At 41.2% G+C, this 24,201-nt stretch overlaps 1 protein-coding gene across 1 annotated transcript in view; it reads left to right on the top strand.

Annotated features, from left to right (window-relative positions):
• The window catches only part of JAG1 (jagged 1), a 34,752-nt gene that overhangs the window by 8,766 nt on the left and 1,785 nt on the right, over positions 1–24,201 (top strand). The window contains exons 3-25 of the mRNA XM_010000189.1: positions 2,584–2,635; positions 8,018–8,272; positions 9,258–9,318; positions 13,157–13,287; positions 13,586–13,705; positions 14,148–14,261; positions 14,809–14,922; positions 15,730–15,843; positions 16,236–16,282; positions 16,827–17,000; positions 17,508–17,658; positions 18,226–18,390; positions 18,923–19,036; positions 19,628–19,741; positions 19,852–19,965; positions 20,090–20,206; positions 20,714–20,741; positions 20,858–20,943; positions 21,773–21,886; positions 22,117–22,226; positions 22,306–22,542; positions 22,867–22,998; positions 23,472–23,622. Of these exons, the coding sequence (XP_009998491.1) occupies positions 2,584–2,635; positions 8,018–8,272; positions 9,258–9,318; positions 13,157–13,287; positions 13,586–13,705; positions 14,148–14,261; positions 14,809–14,922; positions 15,730–15,843; positions 16,236–16,282; positions 16,827–17,000; positions 17,508–17,658; positions 18,226–18,390; positions 18,923–19,036; positions 19,628–19,741; positions 19,852–19,965; positions 20,090–20,206; positions 20,714–20,741; positions 20,858–20,943; positions 21,773–21,886; positions 22,117–22,226; positions 22,306–22,542; positions 22,867–22,998; positions 23,472–23,622 (2,815 nt within the window). The remainder of the gene's footprint in view (positions 1–2,583; positions 2,636–8,017; positions 8,273–9,257; positions 9,319–13,156; positions 13,288–13,585; positions 13,706–14,147; positions 14,262–14,808; positions 14,923–15,729; positions 15,844–16,235; positions 16,283–16,826; positions 17,001–17,507; positions 17,659–18,225; positions 18,391–18,922; positions 19,037–19,627; positions 19,742–19,851; positions 19,966–20,089; positions 20,207–20,713; positions 20,742–20,857; positions 20,944–21,772; positions 21,887–22,116; positions 22,227–22,305; positions 22,543–22,866; positions 22,999–23,471; positions 23,623–24,201) is intronic.

Below are 24,201 nucleotides of genomic sequence, written 5' to 3'. Positions count from 1 at the left end.
CTATAGAGTGGGGATGATATGCACTTAAAAAAAAATCTCAACAGTGCAGTCTTTGCACTGACCTGCTTTTTCAGGGGGAGGGGATGGTGGAATTGGCTAGAGGTATGTGATAGTCGGATTGTTGAGGGAGACTGGCTACTGTTGTGGGGCTGTGGGTGTCTGTGTGTCTTTTGTTTAGAAGTGTCCCATCTTGAACACAAAGTCTTGCCCTTTGTCCCGTTCGAGAGGGGCAGAGCCAAGAGATTAAACTGCCATTCTTTGTATCATCCCTTTTCAGAACCAGGATTCTTCATTTAAAATATTCAGATGGGGTGAGAGAGGGCACACAGAAACAAGGGAATTGCTAGGGTAGATCTATTCCCCCTGTATTTTGTTTCCATCCAGTCAACCAGAAGCATCTCCTTCCTGTAAATAAACTCCCGTGTGGTGCTGGAAAGTGGTCACACAAGTATCTAGCAACAGTAGCACTTAGAGCTAGGATTCAGCCTTTCCTTTCCTTAAGGGCTAGGTGTGTTGGTAAACAGTCCTGAGAACCAACCGGGAACTGTTGCTATGAGTTTAGACAAAATATCTTCCAAAACAATTATGCAAGGCCGAAAGGAAAACATCCTTAACTTTATTGGAAGTAGTGCTAGTTGCCATAATTAATTCTCCATATCATAATATTTTTTTCAAGCTTGCAGTAACATGTTGTGCTTGTGCTTCTCAATGTTGGCAATTAAACCAGTGAGGAAGCACCCGAGATAGTGCCATCTATAGCTGTAATATCGCTCAGGAGTTGTATTTCGGTTTTGTTTAATATTTTTTACCTCTGACTTGTGTAAGGGCTCCTTAAATCTGCTTTAACTGATGTTAAATGATCATGTTGTGGTTTATTTTCCAAGTTTCTTTCAAGTGGACAGATTTTATCTAGAATAGTAACAAATATCATGTAACTTTCATGAAATATTAACCAAAAATGGTTTGGGCCAATGAAGCCTCTGCATAGAAGTTTGGGTGCGTGTCTCGGCTTGCCCAGCTTTGCTTACTTTTTGAAGCATTTTCCCACAGTTATCAGTGAACAAAATGGAATCCTAGCCTGCTTTGAATATGAAACATATTTAGGCTATATTCCAAGCCGGTGTCCATCACAAACTAGGTTTTCATTCAGAGGCTACATGCTGTGTCCAGTCGTGAGAAAACAGTCTGCTTCAACTCTTTTTTTTTTTTTTTCTTTTAATTATTTTTTTTCCTGTCCTCTTAAGGATTTGAGGTCTGCCTTATGCTTACACCCTGTAAGCAGCTTCTTTGCAGGACTGTATTTTGTTTTCTGTTACAAAAAGGGTATTAAGCACTGCAGGCCACAAATGAGCAGACTGTGACTGAGCACAGATGTACAGTTATGAAGAAATAAACCTTCTGATATACAGCTTCTATGGCAAAGCATCAACATCTTTAATGGTGACTTTTTATTCTATTATTGTTCTCATCACCAAAAAGTTGTTACATTTATCACCTTGTTTATAGTTACTATTATACTTTTTACTTATATTTAATTTTTTCTCAGCTTTTTTTTTTCTTTTGGGAGTGTGTGTGTTTTGGTTTTGAATCATTCTGTAAGTTTGGATAGGGCTGGCTAAATGGTGATTTGGAAAGATACAGCTTGGATAATAATATCTCACAGTAGAGCTGGGGGAGGAGATGTTTTAATGGCTCTTGTTCTCAAGTTAGGATAGGAGATAAAGGTGGCTTAGATGTAATAGCTGGCATCTTTCCAACCCATGGAGTCACTTCAGTTAGTTTATGCTTATGATTATTATTACTGGAGTGCTAGAGAGCTCATTGGCAGATTAGTGTGTCTGTAAATGTGACACGGGGTGGATAGTGCGTCTTCCCTTTCCCTTCTCTTCCAAATAGTCTGATCTTAGCCTTTGTTTTACAATGCTTCTCTCTCACCCCACCCCCTCCTCATCTCCATCAGTTCTTCCCTCAGTTACCTGATACTTGTGGGAGCTGTGATGGCCCTCGTGCAGACAAAGCTTTCAAAGGGGGTGCTGAAAAGCAAAGTCCCTAGAGATCTTGCTGTCAAGGCAGAGCACAGTAATCTTAGCAACACTTCTTGCTTTCAGGGTGGTTGGGGGAAGGGACATCAAGGCTACTTTTCTGTAGCTAAAATTCTTTTGAAGCAGTTTTTGAGGGTGAGGGGTTGGTTTAGTTTGTTGTTGTGGGTTTTTTTGATGCTGCCATGTTTTCTGTCTTCTGTGTGCATTTCTTCCACACATGCTTTATTGTTGCTACAGCACAATGTCAAAGGTTGTACTTCTGGTTAAGTACCTAAGATGCATTAATGATGACAAAGATGAGCTAGCCAAGGTGAAAGGTCTTCTAAGTCGGACTGGATAAGGTAGCTTATGGGGTTTCAAGAAGATCATGTTTGTCTCAAGTATAATCTATTACCTATTTATGTTTTCCAGTATTCCATCTTAAGGTAGAGATCAGGAATTTTCTTTTTAATTAAAATTGTTTTGTGTTGTGTTTGTTTGTTGTTTTTTTTTTTCTCAGTCATGTGTGACTTTGAAACTAACTCCTATTTGTCTTTTGCAGAGATCCTACACACTGCTTGTTGAGGCATGGGATTACAATGATAACTCCACTAGTAAGTATTCATTCTGCTTTTGTTTACTTAATTTGGGCACCTTGATTTCCTGTCCGTAGAAAGGCATTTAGTAGTCCTTTGCTTACTGTGCAGGACATGAGGCGACAGAAAAGCTCTCCCTCAGACACTTTAGAGCAACTACTTCAGGCTTTGCAGCAGCCTGTCTTCCTCATGTTGCCTGTAGAGGGTGAGTAGCTTGCTCACCTAGGCACCAATGGTTTGATGTCTAAAAATAGATGCTGTTAATTCCCTCTCTTTCTTAAGGGAGAATAAAAGCCAAGGGGCTTCTTCAGGTTTTTTGTTTGGATTTTTTTTTAATTAGTGATATTTAGATGCCTAAGTCTTGTTGACTTGTGACCTCTATAAATTATTTACTTCTCAGAACATGCTGCTTTAAAAAAACACAAACAAAATCTCCATAAGAATTGTTATAGATACCCATCTAATGACTGTAGATGAGAAATGGGACTGACTACCACTTCTTCCTTGGGAGCTGGCTGTCTAGGGATTTCTATTCAGAGGCTGAAAAGTATTTACCAGCCACCACCTGGCAGAGCTGACTGGAAATCAACGGTGGGAATCTTTCCCCTGGAATGATTTGGATGATTTCAGAAACTTTCTGCTAAGCTTTTTCTGCTGCACAGAGTCTTTTGAGCTGTTCTGCTTACTGTTACTGAAGCAGGTGGGCAAAATTAGCTCTCTTTTCAATCTAAGGCTGTAGTAGTGTGTGGTAAAAGCCACAGGAGAAAGTAGGAATCTGAACTCATAAATCTTTTGTTGACACAGCAAGCCTTTTCCTTCCACATGGAACCAGCAGCACTGTGGTCTTACACAAATCTCGTAACGGCTTCCTGTAGTCTGCTTTGGAATGCCAGGTGACAGCCACACAGTAATGAAAAGGACTTCATGCTTCCCAAATTAAAGGCCTTGGAGAAATGTACACGGTGTTGTGGTGTTAGATTTTAACTGGTAAAGAGTACACTGCTTGGGAACAGCCTTTGAGGCTGGGAACCTTGCTGCACATATCTACTCTTCAGTTTCCTTTTTATGTATACATGGGATGTCCTGTTAGTTCTAGAAGAGTTGTCCGTTGCAGATGACTCATGGCACCTGTCAGTGATAGCCACAGTTTGCTTTACAACTGGCCACCTCCAACACTGTTGCAATACCTGTGATTCCAAGCCTTCCTGCAGCACAGCCGTGGAGCAGTGGCTGGGAAACGTCTTGGCTCTTGACTACAGAGTGTTTTATGGAGGAGCAGAAAATAGATTGCTACAGCAGCAGAGTTATATTAAAAATGAAAGATGCCTGAATTCAAAATTAAGGTCTTGTTTACAGTAGGATCTGAGAGTTTTCTCAGACTGGGTCTCTGCCATTTTTACTATTATTAGAGCTCATCTTTTTTCATTAAACAACTCTATTTCCAAAGCTACACAATGAACCCTTTCTTTGCTTTCATGTTCTGGAAGTACAATTGTCTTCAGAAAAAATTGCCTCATTTCTCAGCAGTACATTTGACCAAGTGCAGACATGTTCTTACATATGTTCCTGATTTGCATTCCTGCGCTAGCTTTGCTGACACACATCCATCTGTAGGTCACTTCAGTCTCTCCACTGCACAAAGCTTTTCCTGTGTACTGCATCAGTTTATTTGGAAGTTAGCTTTCCCATAGCTGAAGAAATAAGTCTTGAAGAACTAGTTAAGGAAATAATTAGAACTAAACAATTATCATCATATTATGTGATGAGTTTTTTGATGTCCATAATTTTCTTCTACCCTAATTACTACTGAACTGTAAGGACTCTGTGAGAGCTCTCAAACAAAAAACCCAACAATGGATTTAGTAGTCTTTGTGTAATTTTTCCATAGCTCTAGCATCCTCTGATCAATGCAGTCCTTAGGAGATCCTGGAGTGGATGCTTCCTTCCCCCCTCTACATTCCACTCCTCCTACGTTCCCTTTACCACATACTCTCTGTCTCCCTTCCAAGAGTGGCTTGCTGTTAAATTCTGGCCCTGCTGAAGTTGATGAGAATCGTGCTTTGTTGGAGCCAAGATACAACTTAAATGGTTTTCTTACTCTGGTTCTTGTCTGGATGCCATCTTGCTACTGTCGCTTCATACATAAAGCTAATGGGGCTGACATTACATCTCAAACTATGTCAAAGAGCTATTGTAAATTACTGGTATCAGTTGCATGTGAATTTCAGTTGGGCATAAGAGACTTCAGCACAATGTAAACCAAGCTGGAAGTTGTCTGAAACAAAGACTTTAAAAAATAACTGTGGTGTCCTTGGCCACCCAAACAGTTTAGAGGAGTCTGGGCTTTTTTTTGTTGTTGTTTCCTGACGCTGGGTAGTTATAATTTCCAGAAATTGGACCACTGAAAAGCAAAGGTGGGCAGTCAAATTGCAAGTTTCCTCGTGCCTAAAATCTCTGATAATGTTTTCCACTGACTAAAAAGACAGTTTCATAGCTTTGAAATGTAGCCACAAAAAGCAAATGAAGCCAACAAACTTACAGCAACATACAGAGGGAAAACTAAAGGTGTACAGAAGGTCTCTCTCTTCCACTTCATCACTTTTTAATTGCTTAATGTTTCCTCTAGCCTTTCCATCAAAGTGTAGGATTCTGAATCAGATGATGTCAGAGGAGTTAGGAAGATTGCTTTCTCTCAAGCCTGGCTGAGGACTTCTTTTTATTTACTTAACCAGTCTGCTGCTTTGGGATTGTTTACTATAAAACTTAAACCGTTGTTGGTGTGGGCTAAGAATGGAAGAGTTGTTGCAATGCCTTCCCTGAAGTCTGGGTCAGCACGCTTGTGTAAGTGCATGCTAACAGGTGGGAATAGGGAAGGGTGGAGAAACTTCTCTGCAAGAAGGAACATGCCAGTGCTTAATTGTGAAAACTGTGGGTGATGGCTAATGGAATTACTTGAATGTAAATGTATGGTGGTAGCTTTATAATGTGTATCAAATGAGAGACATTTCAGCCATGATCCAAAGTGAAATTGCAGCTGCTTTTCATCTGAGCCTTTAAAAATTAAGTCCAGTGGACTAATAAGGATGTTTCCATTTGAGTTCAGCCTGTGGTTAAGGGCTTAAAAGAGCCAGGAGCTGGAGAGAGATGTCATAGACATACAGCAAGGACATGCTTCCTAATGAGCTGGCAGATAGAGGAAGAATGATAGAGCAGAGGCAAGAGGGGAGATCTCTCTTCCAAGGCGATTGTTTTTCTGGTGCCAAGGACTGAAATAGCTGTCAGTGGTATGTTGCCAACAGGGAACTGGAAAATTGTGGAAAACAAAGTGTGTGTGTGTGTGTGTGTGTGAAGGGGAGGGGTTGTTTTGCAAAACTAAATTGAGTGTTATTCCCCTTCTGCCACTTACAGGAGAAAAGGATAGAGTTGTTTTACTCGCAAGAAACAGGATGTCTTAATGCACAGCCTCGGTATTTGGGGAAATGCATTTGCTTTCCAACTGAGCTGTGGATCGGGGTGTAATCTTGGCAAGTGCAGCAAAGCCATCTCCAGTACGCATGAGTGAACTCTAATCGCTTGACTAGCCCCATTCAAGACAAACAGATATGCATCTGCTTAAGTACCTCTTAGAATTAGTCAGTAATCTTGTTGATGAGATCTAAGAGCCTTACACCTGCACAGTACAGGACATGATATTGCTCTGGATATACCAGTATGTAAAAGTCCTTAGGCATCTACCTTACTTGTGAATAGGATTTAAATTAATAAAGGCCTGCATGCGTTTGAAAGTCTTATGCATAGATGTGGGGTTGGGGGCTTAGTGCCAATGAGTAATAAAAACTTATTTAAATGGAAAATATTACAGAACCAGAAATACCAGAAGGTGAATAAGTAGTTGCTGCCCTTCATTTCACACTGTAAACGCTTAATGACTGCTGTGGTCTAAAGCCAAGAATGCCCCCCAAAATGGGTAAATACTTACAGTGTGTGGGTATTAACACTCTTCTGTGGCTGTGCAGCAAGTGCTTTGACTTAACTTTATTTAAAAACAGCAGATGAGCAGGCAGGATCTAGTGGTGAATTGACAAATAGGTATCTGAGGCTTGAGAAGCCTGTTTGGAAGTTCATTTTGAAAGCTACAAAGTAAAGGTCCTTAGCAATAAATTTAAAAGTATTTTAGATTAAAAACTGTAATCTTGAACTTGATATAGGTACTTCATTTGTCTTCAGGTCTGCTTTATATAAAATCCCCAAACTTCCTTTTGTAATTGTTGGAAGAACAAGCTGAACAGAAGTATGTTTTAATTCTTAACACTTGAATGTGTCAGTGTCTCACATGCTGCTTTCTAACATCATTGGCAAGCTGCCCTTCTACCTAAAATTTTTCAGTTGCTGGATTACACTGCCATATACAGAACAGTGCAGCCTAGTACTTATTTTTGGTTTTGTACTGTGGCTGCAAGGGTATTTTGGCTGTTTTATGATAAACTTTCACTCGGCAGTCAAGTGCTTGCTAGCAGCAGGTCGTAAGGCAGTGTCAGATCATTTAAGTCACAAGACCTAGACTACAAAGTGAAATACTACAGATATATACAATGTTCTGAGCTAATGTAAAACATTATTATTTCAAGCCATAATTTAAGACAGTGGTAGGGCTCTAAAAGCCAGAAGACTTTTGCTAGAACTAAATGTCAAGTAAAAAGTCTAAACTCTAAAATGCTCTGTAGAGAGAAGGGGGGTCTGTAGCTCATATATGCAGTAATTTGAGGTCTCTGCTTGGAGCGCTGGTGGTCTTGAATTTTTAGTGTCAGCTAACATCTGAGGAGAGAACTTCCACAGGGTTTCTCAGCCAAAAGCTGGTGGGATCCCTGATGTCAACTGAATGCCAGAGTTGCTAGTTTTCAGTTTAGTGTTTACACCAAAGTCCCAGAAGGCTGCAGACCGTTTGTGGTGCTTATGTTCCATTTGTAGACATTGCTTTATTAGGCTTTTGTACTATGATGTTTTTGTAAATATTCCAGTTAAAAACAAAGCTAGTACCATTAATGGAGAAGCCTGGAAAACCACATTATGTACCAATCTATTGGAGCTAAAAGTAAAAGCAGCTGAACTTGCTTTAATCACGAACTGTATGATTCTTATTGGGTATCCTTAAACTGCAAAGGGGACAAGTGATTGGCAGTAACCTAACAGTCCCTTTTGATTTCAAGCTTTGTTCAGTTTGATAATGCTGCATGTGTGTTTCAGTTAATGGTTTGTAGCTTCAGGGCAGCCTTATCTTACTTTCTAAACCAGAAAATTCATAAAACCAACTGGCTGCCTCAGAGTCGTGTCTGTGAACCTAGAGAGCTGTGATGTGGGAGGTTATGAAGTTCTAACTCTGACATCTCTGCTGACTTCTAGATCCTGATCGCATTATTGAGAAGGCATCCCACTCTGGCATGATCAATCCAAGCCGTCAGTGGCAGACTTTGAAACATAATGCAGGAGTTGCCCACTTCGAGTATCAAATCCGTGTGACTTGTGCAGAACATTACTATGGCTTTGGCTGCAACAAGTTTTGTCGACCCAGAGATGACTTCTTCACTCACCATACCTGTGACCAGAATGGCAACAAAACCTGCTTAGAAGGCTGGATGGGACCAGAATGCAACAAAGGTTTGTGACAAATGTTTGAGCCCCGAGTGATCAGCAGGCTTGGGTAGGATTTGAGTGCTCTTTATTCAGGTTGCAATTTAGTGATCAGTCCGTGCAGACAACGGGGGCAAAGGACTGATGGGACAAATGAGTAATTCCTTGCACAGAGAATTAGGAGAAGACTAGTTTGTGCCTTGTTTTAAAATCTTGGAGAGGTCTGACAAGTACTGGGCACTTAGCAGATCTGTTGTTTCTCTGATTATTCACATCTTTGCCCTTGGGAAGAAAACCCAGCCCATTGACTTCAATGGGAGCTCTGCTCCTGACTTCAAAAAGGATTTCCCCTTTGGTGCAGAACTTCAAGACAAGCAGGAAGGAGAGACTTGTTTTAGAGCTGACCTGGCAAGTGTAAAGCTTTGGTGTTTGAAAAGTCCCAGGCTGTTTGTTCTGCCTGAGATGATGTTTAACATGTTTATTAGGGAATGGCAACATCCTAAGTAATTTCAGAGGAGAAAGCAGGACTACAAATAGGAAGATTATCGGCATGTCTTGCTGACTGAGTTTACCTGCAATTTAAATAGACGCTCATCTTAATGGCCTGTCTGTTCAGAGATATGGCACAAAAGTAAATGCAGAGTAGTTAAAAGTTGCTTTGAATTGGATGTAAATGCAGAGAGAGTGGGCCAAGCCACCTGCAAAAGACAGAAAAGGAAACCTGTAGACTTGAAGTGACTTGGAGCTCTCTAAGGTGAGGCAGTTCCTCTTGCCTAGAAACTACTCTTCAGACAGTGCTAGGTATGATTCCTCTCCAAAGCTAGCTGATACATTTCCTGTTGCCGGGAACCACCTACCTTGGTTTTCCTTCCAGTAGACTTGATACAGGGGACTTGTTAAAACCTTGGATTTAGTAGGATTACAATGCTGGTAAGAGATTAAAACATTCCCACGAGTGTGAAGATGCAGGCAGCAGGCAGCGTGTTGATACTCTTCTTTTTTGTTTTAACAGCTATTTGTCGTCAGGGATGTAGCCCCAAGCATGGTTCTTGCACAATTCCAGGCGAGTGCAGGTAAATGCTCCCTCTCCCCCCTGTTTTCCACCTCCCCAAATAATTCAACAAGTGATGTTAAACTATAGGGCTGGGGAGGGGAGGATGTTTTTGGAGTCGAGTTTTTGACCAAGCACATTATTCATGCTGACTTGTTCAGAATAAGGGGGGGGGACAGTCTCTTAGTGCACTGGTAGTTTTAAGAAGCTTTTGGTTTGTGAAGTGGTGGCACTGGAGGAGGGGGGTATGGGATAAATCGTGTGAAAGCTGCCTAATGAGAACTAATTGTTTCTGCATAAATTGTGCAAATGTTTTCTGGGTATGTTTTTTTCAACAGCCTGATTAATACGCTTCTTCAGCTACAAGCGTGAAGTAGAGGGTGGCTTTTCTCTCCTCTTCTCCCTTTCACTGTTTTCCCACTTCCTCCCTCCCACCCCCTGGTTTTTTCCATCAGTAGGCAAAAGTCAAGCATTCTTTAGAATGGGATTAGTTAAATCTCATGGTTCCCTCACCATTGTGAGCCAGGCTCTGAGTGCTGAGAGGTTAATAGCTGGGATGAAATCTTGTCAGTAAGCTCCAATGAATGCAGAATTTTGCTCCTGTGCTTTGAAGTCTGTTCTGTCCTGGCAAGGAGACAGTGAAAAGCAGAGTTTATCCATAACCCAGCAATTAAATATTTGGGATGCCTCAAAATATACAGCATATATTTACAGTGCAGGGAGGCTTTCTTCCATCCTAATAGAGGGTTAATGGATATTAAATGTGAACATTCTTTATCAACAAGCTGGTTTTTAGTTGCTTCATGTAACCCTTTATCATATCTGTTTACGTGCAATAGGGAACTGAGGGCTTCTGAGGTTACAAAATGTTGATATTGATCCTGTGTAGGAGGAGTTAAAAATGGAGTCTGGGTATTCACAAAGAAAACTCACAAGTCTGAAGGAACAGAAAGTAATTTTCGTCTAACAAACTTTGGTGAATTCTCTCCTGCTAGAAACTCTTGCATGAAGCAAACTGCTTTTCTTACTACATAAGCTGTAGTTGAATTGAAACCTAAGCCTGGGGTGTCTGATGGACTATATAATAGAAAGATGCATAAGTAGGCACAGTGGTTCATTCTTTCTCACTATCCCTGTCTTCTATGCTTCAAAAACAAACAAAAAAATCATCAAAGAACATTCTGTGAATATAAGAGAGGAAGTAACTTCTTATCCTCCACAAGAGACGCGGCAAAGTGAAAGTCCAGCCATAGGATGAACTGTTGCAGCTTATGTTCAGTGATTTTAATGTTAAGCAGCACTGATATAAGCTGGTTAACCCCCAGAATACTAAATCTAAATCTTTTTTTAATTAAAAAAAGAAAAAAAGCCTAGCAAGTAGTAGGAAGTATCGAGGGGAGGGTTGGAGGGGGGCAGATGTCAAGAGGAGTATATCAGTCAAGGCTACCAGTGATTTGTGCTTCTGTCATCAGAATAAACATGCCTTGTAGGGGTTGCTGTCTCCTAGTCAGAACAACAGGCTTTGTTTCCAGATTTTTTTTTCTTTCCTTTCTCTTTCTAAGTCTCTTACCTCCCACTCACTGCCCAGACATGCACTAGTGCTCTTATTTACTTAAGGTGCAACTTTCCCACACTTGATTTGCATAGTCTTGAAACAATGCTGTCCTTCTGGTGCTTTCAGATAACTTCTGCTTGCCAAGTTAGACCAATATCTTTAAAGTGAACACAGAAACAAGATTTTATTTTCTTTTAAGTTTTGATGAGTCATATAGCCTGCATGTTACAAATGCAACAGTTTAAAAATAACATCCCAGCAGAAACTGCTCTGGGTTCTGGTACAATAGACAACTTGCAAACATTCTTAAAATATCCTTTTCCCTTCTGGTGCGAGTCACTTTCTTTAATGCAGGCCAGCCAACAAAACCATATTTACTTATGAATCACTATACAAGGAAAGCTAACTTTAAATTTCTCATGAGAAACTACCACATACATATTATTAAACAAGAATTATTGCCATGAATCTTGTTTTGGAATTGGTATCTTAACTTTTTTTACATGCCCATAGCCTTTATCCAGTTTTGTTTGTTACACTTTGAAGCTGATGTTTGAAGAAAGTTGTATCTTTGGCTCTAAAGCTCATGGCTTTTTTCTGTGTGTTGTTTTTATTTCTTTTTAATCACTTGTTTCTAGTTACATTAGCTTTAAGAAAACAAAAAAACCCACCCCTTTGGTTTGGCAGTAAGGAGTAAAATCCTTTTATTTGGATACTTATTTTTGCAGGTGAGGTCCCTTAGTTTTGCTTGTGTGTAAGCTCACAGAGAAGTTGCTTTGAATGCAATACAAAAGAAAAATAGTATGTTCCTAAATTTTGATCTTTGTGCATTCTTCTTATATTCCCTATACAGAAGGGTTTTCCAAGAGCTACTTGAGAGAGGTTGTTTTGCCTGATCTGGTTTTCTTTCATGTTCTTTGCACACAAAGATGCATAAGTTGGGCTAGGGTTTTTTTTGTTGTTGTTTTGGTTTTGGTTTTTTTTTGTTTTTTTTAACATAAAAGCTAGTAAGGATTTCCCATTGGCTTGGAATAGGCTGCCATTTAAATAGCTATTTTAAAAAGAAGTTAATTAGGATGTAGTTTGTCACCTGACATTTTTAGAAGGGAATTTGGACTTATCACTAGCTGTGTGTGATTGCTAGATCTTCTAGCTTTTTCCCATGAGAAGAAATTGCCAGTAGAAGAATAGTGGGGGGTTTTCTAAATAAAAGCTTAGATGACTAATGTACAGATGAGGTTTGTTTTCATAATTTAGTGACAGCTTAGTGCTTAATTGCTACTGATCAATTACTCTCAGGACCTGTTAATGAAATACAGTACTTCAACAAAACCTTTATTTTCACTTTGAGTTGTTTTCCTTGTTCCTATCTATAGATCAACTTTAATTTGAAGAATCAGTGTTCTGCCTTCCTAGTGAGAACTAAAGGAAAGCAAAAATGAGTTTTCCCTTAAGGAAACTTTAATTTAAATGTATGTCTTCCTTTTAAGTATAAAATTCAGGTAGCTCATTGATAGATTATTATTTAAATTATTTATTTCAACTTTCTCCAGACATGACACTGAAATTTCTCAGAATTGGAAATGTTTTAGTTAGTCCCTGGGAAGAGGTTAGTGTAAATCAAACCCTGAAATATGCCAGTAACTGATCTTCTTTGAATACATGAAAATTCCTGATGTGTGGTGTTTTCTTGAATCTCTTACTGTGCCCCAGTTCATGCTTTCTGCAGATGTTTTCTAGCTCAGGATAAGGTTAACTTCAGATGGAGCAGAGAACTCCTAATGCTTTGTTGCTGCCTTGCTGGGGGCTCGGAGTTGGTGCTTACGGTTTTGTTTGTCCTCCTGCAAACCCATGCAGGCTGAAATGCCTGGAACCCTGTATTCATGAGGATTTCTAGATAACTGTTGTTTCCACTGACTTTTTCTTCCCCCCTCAATTTATAAAGCACCCTGTCAAAGTCCAGAGATTGATTTGTAGTGTACACCCACCCTCTCTGCCACATTTGTGTGAGGCTCCAAAAGAGTATTATTCTGCTGAATGGCCTCATGCTGGTTCTCTCAGAACAGTTATTCAGGGCTGGCTACAGAGACCTTGGCAAAATCACTAAAATGTTTGTTTACAAGAAACCATTAAACAAACCTTGAATAGTTTTTCCCTTCCCCTCATCCTGCCCTTCTCTCCCCCACCTCCCTATTCTTTCTCGAAACTTTGGAGTTCTACAGTCATGTACACAGAGTAATTCTAACAGGGTTTTGGTTTGTTTCTCTCTTCTAATTTATTTATTTTTATTTTTTTTTAAATGAAGGTGTCAGTATGGATGGCAAGGCCAGTACTGTGATAAGTGCATTCCACACCCAGGATGTGTCCATGGCACTTGCATTGAACCATGGCAATGCCTCTGTGAAACCAACTGGGGTGGTCAGCTCTGTGACAAAGGTATGCTAATCTTATGGGTGACACTTGACACTGACAGACCTAGCAAGGAGAGAGTGCACTCAGGGCTAAGTGAGCCTCCTGAAACATGGTGGGAGTTCTGTCCTTCAGTTACTTAGTGTTGTCTCCTCTGCTTTTCTGGTGGTGGTAGCATAAATACTCTTTAAGTTTTCCTTGTCCTGTCATAATCCTGTGTGCAGAGGTATTCGGTAGAGGCTCTAGAGTAATGGAACAGAGTGTGCATGTGGTGATGTTTCTGTTCTTTTCCAACCATGGCTGTAATGCTCATCATCTCTTGCAGATCTGAACTACTGTGGAACCCACCCACCCTGTTTGAACGGTGGTACCTGCAGCAACACTGGCCCTGATAAATATCAGTGTTCCTGCCCTGAGGGCTACTCAGGACAGAACTGTGAAATTGGTGAGTGTTTGGTGCAGCTGCTGAGCTGCCACTTGGCTGTTAATTCTTGCCATCTTTTAGTGGCTGGCTTTCAATGTGTTTTATGAGTTTGGGGAAAAGTCAGTTTCTAATAATGATGTCAGGGCTAGATGCAGAGATCCAGACTTGCTTGTTCATACTCCATCCTGAACAGTTGGTATCTCTGAACATCAGCCTTCTGCTCACTAGAGAGTTCTCCTTGTCCTGCTCTAACTCGGGCAGGTGCGAGTCAGTTTTGAGGAGTTTAGCAGGGAAGATGACTTCCTGCTGGCTGCCAGCTTTTTGATTCACAGTTCTCCCAGGAGTGCAGTACATCAAGGCTGATGGTGGTGTGTCCAGAGTAGAAGCCTGTTGAGGGAGGAGGGGGGTGGCTCCTGGTGACACCGCTGTAGGCTCTACAGTGACATGCTCTGTCCCGTTGCAGCGGAGCACGCCTGCCTCTCTGACCCTTGTCACAACGGAGGGAGCTGCTTGGAGACGTCTGCAGGGTTTGAATGTGTGTGTGCTCCTGGCTGGGCTGGACCAACTTGCACTGACAGTAAGTTCTTCCAAAACTGTATTAAAAACATGCTAGTTTGATGGTTTAGATCAGTCTTTTAGTTCCCTGAAAGATTTACAGGGCAGCCTACTTAGCCTTTCCCAGCTTTAGAACTGGTTCTTAGCAGGAATTTATACCATGGTTGCACCCTCTTCTCCTTTGCTTGTGCCAATGTTTTCGTTAAATGCAAGGGACAAAATGGCCAACAGCTCCTTGAAAGAAGCAGAACACTGAATTTTTGTGGTGTTGTGGCAAGTAGTTAAAATACTATTTTGAGATACTTGCTGAATCAAAACCTGACTTCCACTTGCAAAGGGCTACAGGTGTTAACTTTTTCCTCTCTGCTTTGAACCCGCTTTCACACTACTTTAAAAATAAATGGAGGCTTTAGCTGAAATCAGAGTAGACTAGAAATTCCAAACTGAAGTCCTGTTGTCTTTCTGTTCCTCAAGGCAAGTCCTAGTAACAGCCACCTTTTATCATATTTGTCAGTTACTGACATTGTCTGTTTCGTAACAGCTGAGCCTCTCCTTACTCTGCCTTACAGATATTGATGATTGTTCTCCAAATCCCTGTGGTCATGGAGGAACTTGCCAAGATCTAGTTGATGGATTTAAGTGTGTTTGCCCACCTCAGTGGACTGGCAAAACATGCCAGCTAGGTGAGAACTCCTTTTAATCCACTGTTTCTCGGGTGGTGAGGGGGAAGGTAAATGCAAGAGGGATCATAGTCTAGCCTGCAAGAACGGTCATGCTCTTTGCATGAGGCGCATTTATGGTTCCAAAACCTATATGGATGTGTTCTGGCACTAGAACTGGGGTCTAGGCAATCACAAAGCATTGAGTGGCTTCCTTCTGTTGTTTTGCTGGTGCATGCTAGCAGTTGAGGGAAATGGTTAACTAAGCTAAGGAGACCTACTTTAAACAGTAAATTAACTGAAGTGGGGAGGGCACATGTGTGTGCCTTGCAGTCCCACCCCCACACGTACTTCTTCCTCTAGCCTGTGAGAAAATTGCTGTATCTCTCCAGCCATGTCAACTCCTCCAGACCAAGGAGTTCACAGCTGGATTCCAAAATGTGGATGATCTCACGAAGAATGAGCTGTCTGCATTCTTTATGCAACACACTAATCCAAATGACCAGGCTGCATCACTCCTCCTTCAAAATGCTTGTTTGAGATGTGTGTGTGTGTGGGAAGTTGCTCTTGATGAGTGGCTGGGTAATTAGCAAATTATTAGCATAGCTTGTCTATTCTAATTGCAGAAAAATTGAAAAGAGACTTCAGAGACTGATGTAAGATTGACTTTTATTCACTCAAGTCATGTTAATCCATGCTGTATATTACAAGTTCCTCTTACATCTGAACAAACTGCTGATGATTGCTGTGAAAACCAGCTGTAGGCTTTTTTTTTCTTTCCCCCCCCTGCCCCACAAGCCCTGCATTTGGCCATTCATCTTGTTTTTTCAGATGCGAATGAATGTGAGGGCAAACCCTGTGTCAATGCCAACTCCTGCAGGAACCTGATTGGCAGCTACTATTGTGACTGCATTACTGGCTGGTCTGGCCACAACTGTGATATAAGTAAGTGTGTATATCCTTGGTTTTATTAAAGGCCAGCTGTGTTCTATGTATGCCTCCAAGTTCTAAACTCATATTTAAACCTCTGAGTCCCAGCGGTTGATGTTTTTAGAAGGGGAGTAGTTGGTGTGGAATGAAAATACACAATTTTATCAAACTCATTAGTCCATAACGTAGCTATACTCTGATAAAGGGACCAAAACAATGATGTGAAGTTTCACTGCTTCTAGTAGAAGAATCGCAAAAGGTTCCCACCCATTATAATAACCTTATCTCAAGGAAGGCATGCAGGAAGCTTGACAAAAGGTTTATCTAGGTTCAGTTTGAGAGAGACTTGAACTCTGTATCTAGTGTAAATACATTTTTGCCTTCTAACCATGCTAATTTTATTGCAGATATTAACGACTGTCGTGGACAATGTCAGAATGGAGGATCCTGCCGGGTAAGCCATCCTTGCTTTATTTGTTTCCCTGAGACTTGCAACAGTAACTAAAACGTTTGAGTCTAAATACAAACAGTGTGGAAAATAGCAATTAGCTGGTATAAATTGTCATTTTGTTGAGTTGGGGAAGGGCCTATGTCATGCTACAGCATGTCAGGTTGTGTCTGTAGAACAGCAGGAGCCAAAAATATAACTGCAATAAATGACTTATTTTCACGTCAGTGTCACCAGTGAATGGGCTGGTTGTTGTGCAAACTACCTACTGTAAAAGTAGAAACTCCACTTAAAAATGTGGATTAATGTATCCTGCCTGGAAGCGAAGAATGTAAGCTAGTATTGGTGTGTTTGTGTGTGTTTATTTTTTCCCCCAAATACTCTTGCCTTGTTTTAATTTGAGCTAGTATCTTATGTTGGTATTGGACATAGTAAGAGGATATATTTTTTTGGAGTGTCTTCTTGCTTTGCCTTTTTTTTTTTTTTTGGTAAAAATATATCAAGAGGGAGGAAAAAAAACCTTAACTCTAAACCTTCTCTTCCTTCCCAGGACTTGGTTAATGGTTATCGGTGTATCTGTTCACCTGGCTATGCAGGCGATCACTGTGAGAAAGACATCAATGAATGTGCAAGTAACCCTTGCATGAATGGGGGTCATTGCCAGGATGAAATCAATGGATTCCAATGTCTGTGTCCTGCTGGTTTCTCAGGAAACCTCTGTCAGGTAAGAAGCATGGGTGAAAGGCAGGCCCTCAGTCAGTGGTGTTTCTACCAGCACTCGAGATCTGTACACTGAATGCCTTGTAGCCAGTGAACCATAGTATAAAGTTGTACTTGATATCGCTGTCAGTCTGCCAGGAAAGTGCTTGATTAATATATATTGGCAGGGGGGGGTAGGAAAGAAACTAGCAAAAACCCCCAGACAGGCTGCTGAGGATTCTTTTTGCTAAACAGACTGCAAGTGTTTGCACGTCAGGTTTTGTTGAGTGCTAACTATGAACTCCCAGTGGCTGTTTAACATCAAGAGTGCTGTCTGCTGAAATAGTTACAAGTCTACACTCTGTGCATTACAAACAATTCATTGAGGCAACAGATAAAAAGGTCAGATTCCACATCTGCCCGTCGTAGAAAAAGCTATGATAAAATGTCTGTTTCACTCAGCGCATCCCCCCAGTTTTCCCCCCCGACTCCCCCTTTTAATTTCCCTTTCCACTTTCTGCACTACTTACAGCTGGACATAGATTATTGTGAGCCAAATCCTTGCCAGAACGGTGCCCAGTGCTTCAATCTTGCTATGGACTATTTCTGTAACTGCCCTGAAGATTATGAAGGGAAGAACTGCTCCCACCTGAAAGATCACTGCCGCACAACTCCTTGTGAAGGTTTGTGTTACCTTGCAGGTGAACGGGAATGACTGACAATAGTTTCTGCCCCTTCCCTGGCTGGAGCCATAGTGCAGCTCCAGCAGTGTAGTCAGTAGAGTTGTCTTTATACATAGAGGCTGAATTTTGCCCTGTGCCTTGTGCTTCTGTTTGTGTCAGAAGATGAGTCATATTTGTAAATATCAGCTACTTGAAGACACTGTTATGTCAATGTGGACATAAAACACATGTAGCAAATAATCAGCTTTGCTGAATTTAGTCCAGGCCACTGATGTGGTCCAGCAGTCCTCAGATAAGATGCTGTGATAGTTCTCTGCACCAAGAGATGGTATAGTCCTTTTATAGCAACAAGCATATTTGGCTCCATTAGGTTTACGGTTGGACTCATTGACTTTAAAGGTCTTTTTCCAACCTATGATTGGAAATCATAGGTTTAGAATCATTTCCAAATGATTCTGTGATATGTATGATTTTTAAATGTTCATCACTCCAAATGAAAATGTCGCTCTTAGTTTAAGAAATCAATAAAATTGGCAATTCTCATGCAGGTCTCTCCTTTTTTTGCAGTAATTGACAGCTGTACTGTGGCAGTAGCTTCTAACAGCACACCAGAGGGGGTTCGTTACATTTCTTCGAATGTCTGTGGTCCTCATGGAAAATGCAAGAGCCAAGCAGGTGGAAAATTCACCTGTGAATGCAACAAAGGATTCACTGGCACCTACTGCCATGAGAGTAAGAGCTGAAAAGACAAAAGTTTTACTGTCACCTACTCTTTTTTTCCCACCATTTCCTCCCAGACCACTAAGGTTTCCTTCTTGTAACACAGTGAACCTTGGAACTGCTTTAAGTTTTCATATCCCACTTGGGCGAGGCAGATTGGAATTTGCTAGGCCTTGGGGAAAGTTCACAGTAATGAACCTTCTGGCCTTGAATTGTATGTTTTTAAAAACCTTATGTATACAAGGTCTGTCGTAGTTAATAGTGGGGTTTAACATGGATCTTAAGGATTCCTGATACTTTTGGTTTTAATACAGGTTGTTGAGTGACAAGCTCATCACTTAGTGCAGTGTTCATCGGTTATTTCTCCTCTTGCTTATATCCCTTCCTCTCAAAAGGGGCTTAGAAATTGAAGCAGCATTAAGTAGTCTGCAATGAGATGATTCCTTCTAGTAGCTGTACTTCTAGTTTGATTTCTTGTTGTGTGTTTTTTTGTTTTGTTTTTTTTTTGTCCCCTTCCATCCTCCCCTCCTCTAAACTGTTGCAGATATTAATGACTGCGAGAGCAACCCCTGTAAAAATGGTGGCACTTGTATTGATGGCATCAACTCCTACAAATGCATTTGCAGTGATGGATGGGAAGGAACATATTGTGAAACAAGTAAGTTAACCATTCCTCAGCAAGCAGAAACATTTCTTGCAAAAACATCAGGAAGGAATGGCTAGTACTGTCTTTTAAGACAACAGCAACCAATGCCAATTCAGCATAAACTGGGCTAATCAGAACTAAACCCAAGTTATGAAGCTGGTCTGGGAGTAGAATCTGGGTCTCCTACAGTTCAAGTTTTCAGCTCTACCCTTTTGGGTACCTTTCTGTAAGAAACCCTTAGCATTAGTATATCCAATTCTAGGAGTGGTGTGTCTGCATAACATGCTTGCATTTTGTCAGTCTCAGGAAAATGAGTGAGGAACTTGGCTCCTAACCTCTGACTTACAAGATAGTTTATGTAGCAGGTCTTTTCACTTCTTGTTTACTGAAACAAGATGACAAAATAAATTAAAAACTGGAGGAATGTGGTGGAATAGTCGTCGTCTTTGTGACAGGGCTTAAAGCTTCAAAATACTGACTTAAGTGTTTAATCCATCATTGAAACGCAGGGCAGAATTAGGGATGGGACAAGCACCTGTCATGCAGTAAGTGTCAATTCTGTAAACACTGCTTAGTGTTTTTTTCTATCCTTAACATATTTAGATATTAATGACTGCAGTAAAAACCCTTGCCACAATGGAGGAACTTGCCGAGACTTGGTCAATGACTTCTTCTGTGAATGTAAAAATGGGTGGAAAGGAAAAACCTGCCACTCCCGTAAGTTCAGCATTTCCAAAACATCACAGGCCTGCTCTGTTAGGCTGCTTAAGCTTCTTGCATTGCATTAAGAACGCCCTGGTGTTAAGGATAGTTTGGGTTCTTCACAGGTGACAGCCAGTGCGATGAGGCTACATGCAACAATGGAGGAACATGTTATGACGAAGGGGACACCTTCAAGTGCATGTGTCCTGCAGGATGGGAAGGAGCCACTTGTAACATAGGTAAATACCCTGGATAATCACCAGGAAGCAGATGCAGCACTGAACGTGTGACCTCAGCTTTTCCTCTTGGCTCAGTTTTGATGGCTTTCTAACAACGTAGTGGCAAATCTTGTTTCTGTTGCAGCAAGGAACAGCAGCTGCCTGCCAAGCCCCTGTCACAACGGTGGTACCTGTGTAGTCAGCGGGGATTCTTTTACTTGTGTCTGCAAGGAGGGCTGGGAAGGACCCACATGTACGCAGAGTAAGTCATCTCTGCTTGAACTTTTTCCAGAGTGTTGCATGATGAGAACATGAGCTCATCCTGTCACCCTTGGAGTTAAGATTGAAACCAGAAGGGAAAGCTTGTTTGATGTAGGCTTTAGCATCACCTGAATCTTTGTTTTTAATGACTTTATGTGACAGAGCCTTGACCTGGGCATGAGAAAGTTGCAAATGAGCTAAGTGAAGACAGATGTTGTCTTGTTTTCTCCCGCGTTCTTTTTCTACCAGCAGCTCTGTCTGCTTCCATATTTTTTTTTCTTGTTAGATTCTTTACAAGGATCTCTTCCTGTGTACATGTGTTCCAGAATGTAGTTAAATTTTGTGGTAGAAGCCTGGAATCAATTTAGTAGAGAGTTTCAGCATATTTTTCTTAAAGTTGAGCTAAGTGTAACTTGGGCATTAGGGGAAGTCTGACCATTCTTTACCGACAGTAGAGCTGTATTAGCCAAAGTCCACATAATTAATGTTGTCTGTCTTTGCTTTGCAGACACAAATGACTGCAGTCCTCATCCTTGGTAAGTTTAATACTTTTCTCTTTTATCCTTTGCTTTTTTTGGTTGCTTTAGAACTCTAGATTCTTTTTATCTGTAGCAGGTTTTTTTTTAATGTGTATAATGACTTTTCTTTATAGTTACAACAGTGGCACTTGTGTGGATGGAGACAACTGGTACCGCTGTGAATGTGCTCCAGGCTTCGCAGGTCCTGACTGCAGGATCAGTAAGTGTGTCCATGGCACTCTGCCTTCAGTTTTGTCTCACTTGAACCTTGTTGCCAGACAATCATCTTAATTGAGTTAAGTGGTAGATCAGATTAATGATAGATGTCCCATGTTTTCCCTATCTGTACTTAGATCTGTGGCAGATGGGAGCAGGACAGGAATTGCACTGAAAATGAAAGAAAACTTAAAAGTCTGTTCTAGAGCTGAAAGCTCTTGGTTCAGCCCAATGGGCAGAATGCCCTTCAGGAAGTCTTCCCAGTTAGAATGTGTTTGTCTGGCATAGGTTTCTGCCTGAGATGAAAGTGTGCCAGCCAAAATCCTTGTCAATTAATAATCCACCTACAAGCCCTCAGGTGATGGATGCACTTCCCTGTAATTTAATAATAATTACAGGTAGGAGGACACTAACCCTCTTTTTTTTTTTTTTTAATAACAGCCATGGAAATAGAAGCTTCATAGCAGCAGTACAGGAAAGGGGTTTAACATTGTCATCAGCTGAAGGATCATAGTATAGGGACAAAACTGGAGCGTGCCAAAGGAGAGGGGTGTTTGTGTGAAGAATGTGTCCTTGTCCTTGAAAAGCTTCAGTAGCCATAGAGGTCAGGTTTTGATCTTTCAATGCCAGACAGCAAAAGCTTCAAAGAACTTACTCTGAGATGATAGTGGTGGTGCTAATAAGAGTCTATCTTCAGGTAGACACTAGAGAATGAAAATAAAGCCCCAACAGGCAAATCTCTTGTGTGTTTTGTTGGAATTTTTTTTCTGACAAAATAAAAGGATAGTAGAGAGTAATTTTTTGTTTTTAATTTCCCCTCCTTCCCTTTACAGATATCAATGAATGTCAGTCTTCACCCTGTGCCTTTGGAGCTACATGTGTAGATGAAATTAACGGGTACCGTTGCATTTGCCCACCAGGTCGTAGTGGCCCAGGATGCCAAGAAGGTATTCCAGATGCCATAACTGGTCATAATGCGTGTGGCAACATCTGTGTAATTGCATGTTAATAGATTTGTGGTTGTATGGGGGCCTTGGGGGAGGTTATTTGTCATAGTTTTAAAGTAAGTATCCATCTTCAGTGAAGAAGCAAACTTGTCACTAAGTTTAGATAAGTTGAGGAAAGAAGGTTTTTTCTCTTTTTTCCTGTTTTAAGTTTATCATTGTGTTCAATTCAGTTACAGGAAGGCCTTGCATTACCAGTGTGCGAGTGATGCCAGATGGGGCTAAGTGGGATGATGACTGTAATACCTGCCAGTGTTTGAATGGAAAAGTCACCTGTTCTAAGGTACAGCTGTGCTGTGGTTTGGGTTATACAGTCTTTTGTCCTTAACCAGCAGTGGCTTAGTGGTGTTAATCTCTTCTAGGTTTGGTGTGGTCCTCGACCTTGTGTCATACACGCCAAAGGCCATAACGAATGCCCGGCTGGACATGCTTGTGTTCCTGTTAAGGAAGACCACTGTTTCACTCGCCCTTGTGCTGCAGCGGGTGAATGTTGGCCTTCCAATCAACAGCCTGTGAAGACCAAATGCAATTCTGATTCTTATTACCAAGACAACTGTGCCAACATCACCTTTACCTTTAACAAAGAAATGATGGCACCAGTAAGTAGCAGAACACAGCTCACTGTGCTGTGGCCACGTGCATGTTTGCTTCCCACAGCACTAAACCACTGTTTTGACGAGTGAAAGTGCAGTAAAAGCTGATGCTCCCTTATTACCAAAGAAAATAGAAGGTATAGGAGGACTAATACTGGCTCCTGCTGTAAATGCTGTTGAGTTCAGAGAAGAACAAAAGCTAGATTGGAGGGAATTCCACCTCCTCTTCCCTTGAGAACTCTTGCTTCAGGGCAAAAATACAATGTCTTGTATCTCTGTGTTTCTGTGCATATATATTTAAGAAGCAAACACCTTTTCTGTCTCCTCCAGGGGCTTACCACAGAGCACATTTGCAGTGAATTGAGGAATCTGAATATTCTAAAGAATGTTTCTGTTGAGTATTCTATCTATATTACCTGTGAGCCTTCACACTTGGCAAATAATGAAATACATGTTGCTATTGTAAGTATTCCTGGAATATTTTTAAATGTCTTAGTATGTAATTGCTTGGAGATGTGTGCAACATGTGGATTCCATAGAAAATTTAATTCCTGGCTTTGTCAGCACTTCTCATGGTTTAGTTTCCATCCCAATTCCCTTTAAGACCAAGGAAGAAATCCTGGTCACATGTGCGTACCTGAAAACTACCATCTGGTGGCAACTATAATCGGGTAGTAAAAAGTTTTTCTGTTACACCCTCCTGAGCACTGTTTTTAGGGTGGGGTTTTTTTGTTGTGGTTTTGTTTTGTTTTTTGTAAGGATGAGGACAAAAATACTGCATTATTAGTTTCTGCCCATAGCTGAGTTTGTTGCTTGTTTCTGGTGGTTTTTTTAAGTATTAAAAGTACTGAGAGCCTTAACTGATTGTGAAAGTTTATAAATAGCGCATTACCCATGCATCTGATCTGGCATTAATCATATGGCTTCTTCTGTAGTCTGCAGAAGATATAGGGGAAGATGAAAACCCAATCAAAGACATCACAGATAAGATTATTGACCTTGTCAGTAAGCGCGATGGTAACAACACGCTAATTGCTGCGGTGGCAGAAGTCAGAGTGCAGCGGCGACCAGTGAAAAACAAAACGGGTAAGTTTTTCCTTGGCTCCAAAAATTCATATGCTTGCCATGACCAGAACAGCAGGAACGTGACTTTCAAAGCAGGGGAAGCTTTTCCTACTTTTTAAGGCTTGTAGCAAGTGTGGGAATCTTTGCCTCTTGGCCCTGTCAACTGGGAACAGTAAGGAGACTTTGATCACATTCTAACTACTGAAAAAAAAACCCCAAAAGTTCTAAAAGTGCTCTAAAACAGTGGCCTAACCTGTTAAAAGGGCTGCTACTCTTCACCCCTCTTGATGGAGAGAAAAAAGGAAGAAGGAAGCTCGTGATGCCACTCTGTCTGGCTCAGAAAGTTATGTGTATTTCCCTGGTGATGCCACAGGCCAGATGAGAAGAATCCAGTGTTGAGGTTAGAAGTGTCCCATAGCAGCTGTCCTCACAGTGCTGGCATGCACTGGCAGTTCACTGACAGCTACCAGGTCAGGAGAGGAGGGAAAGGATCCTGGTGGGTATGGAGGCAGTTGCCCTCGGGCCAGGAGATGTTCCTTCCAAGCTGGAGGCCAGGGCAGGGTAATGAAGCCAACAGTGACTGGTTCTGTGTGTAGAAGG

Source organism: Chaetura pelagica, unplaced genomic scaffold, assembly GCF_000747805.2.
Source record: "Chaetura pelagica isolate M959 unplaced genomic scaffold, ChaPel_1.0 scaffold336, whole genome shotgun sequence".
In the NCBI taxonomy this organism is placed as follows: domain Eukaryota; kingdom Metazoa; phylum Chordata; class Aves; order Apodiformes; family Apodidae; genus Chaetura; species Chaetura pelagica.
Note: the sequence above shows the minus strand (reverse complement) of the source record. Positions and strands in the feature narration are given on the sequence as shown.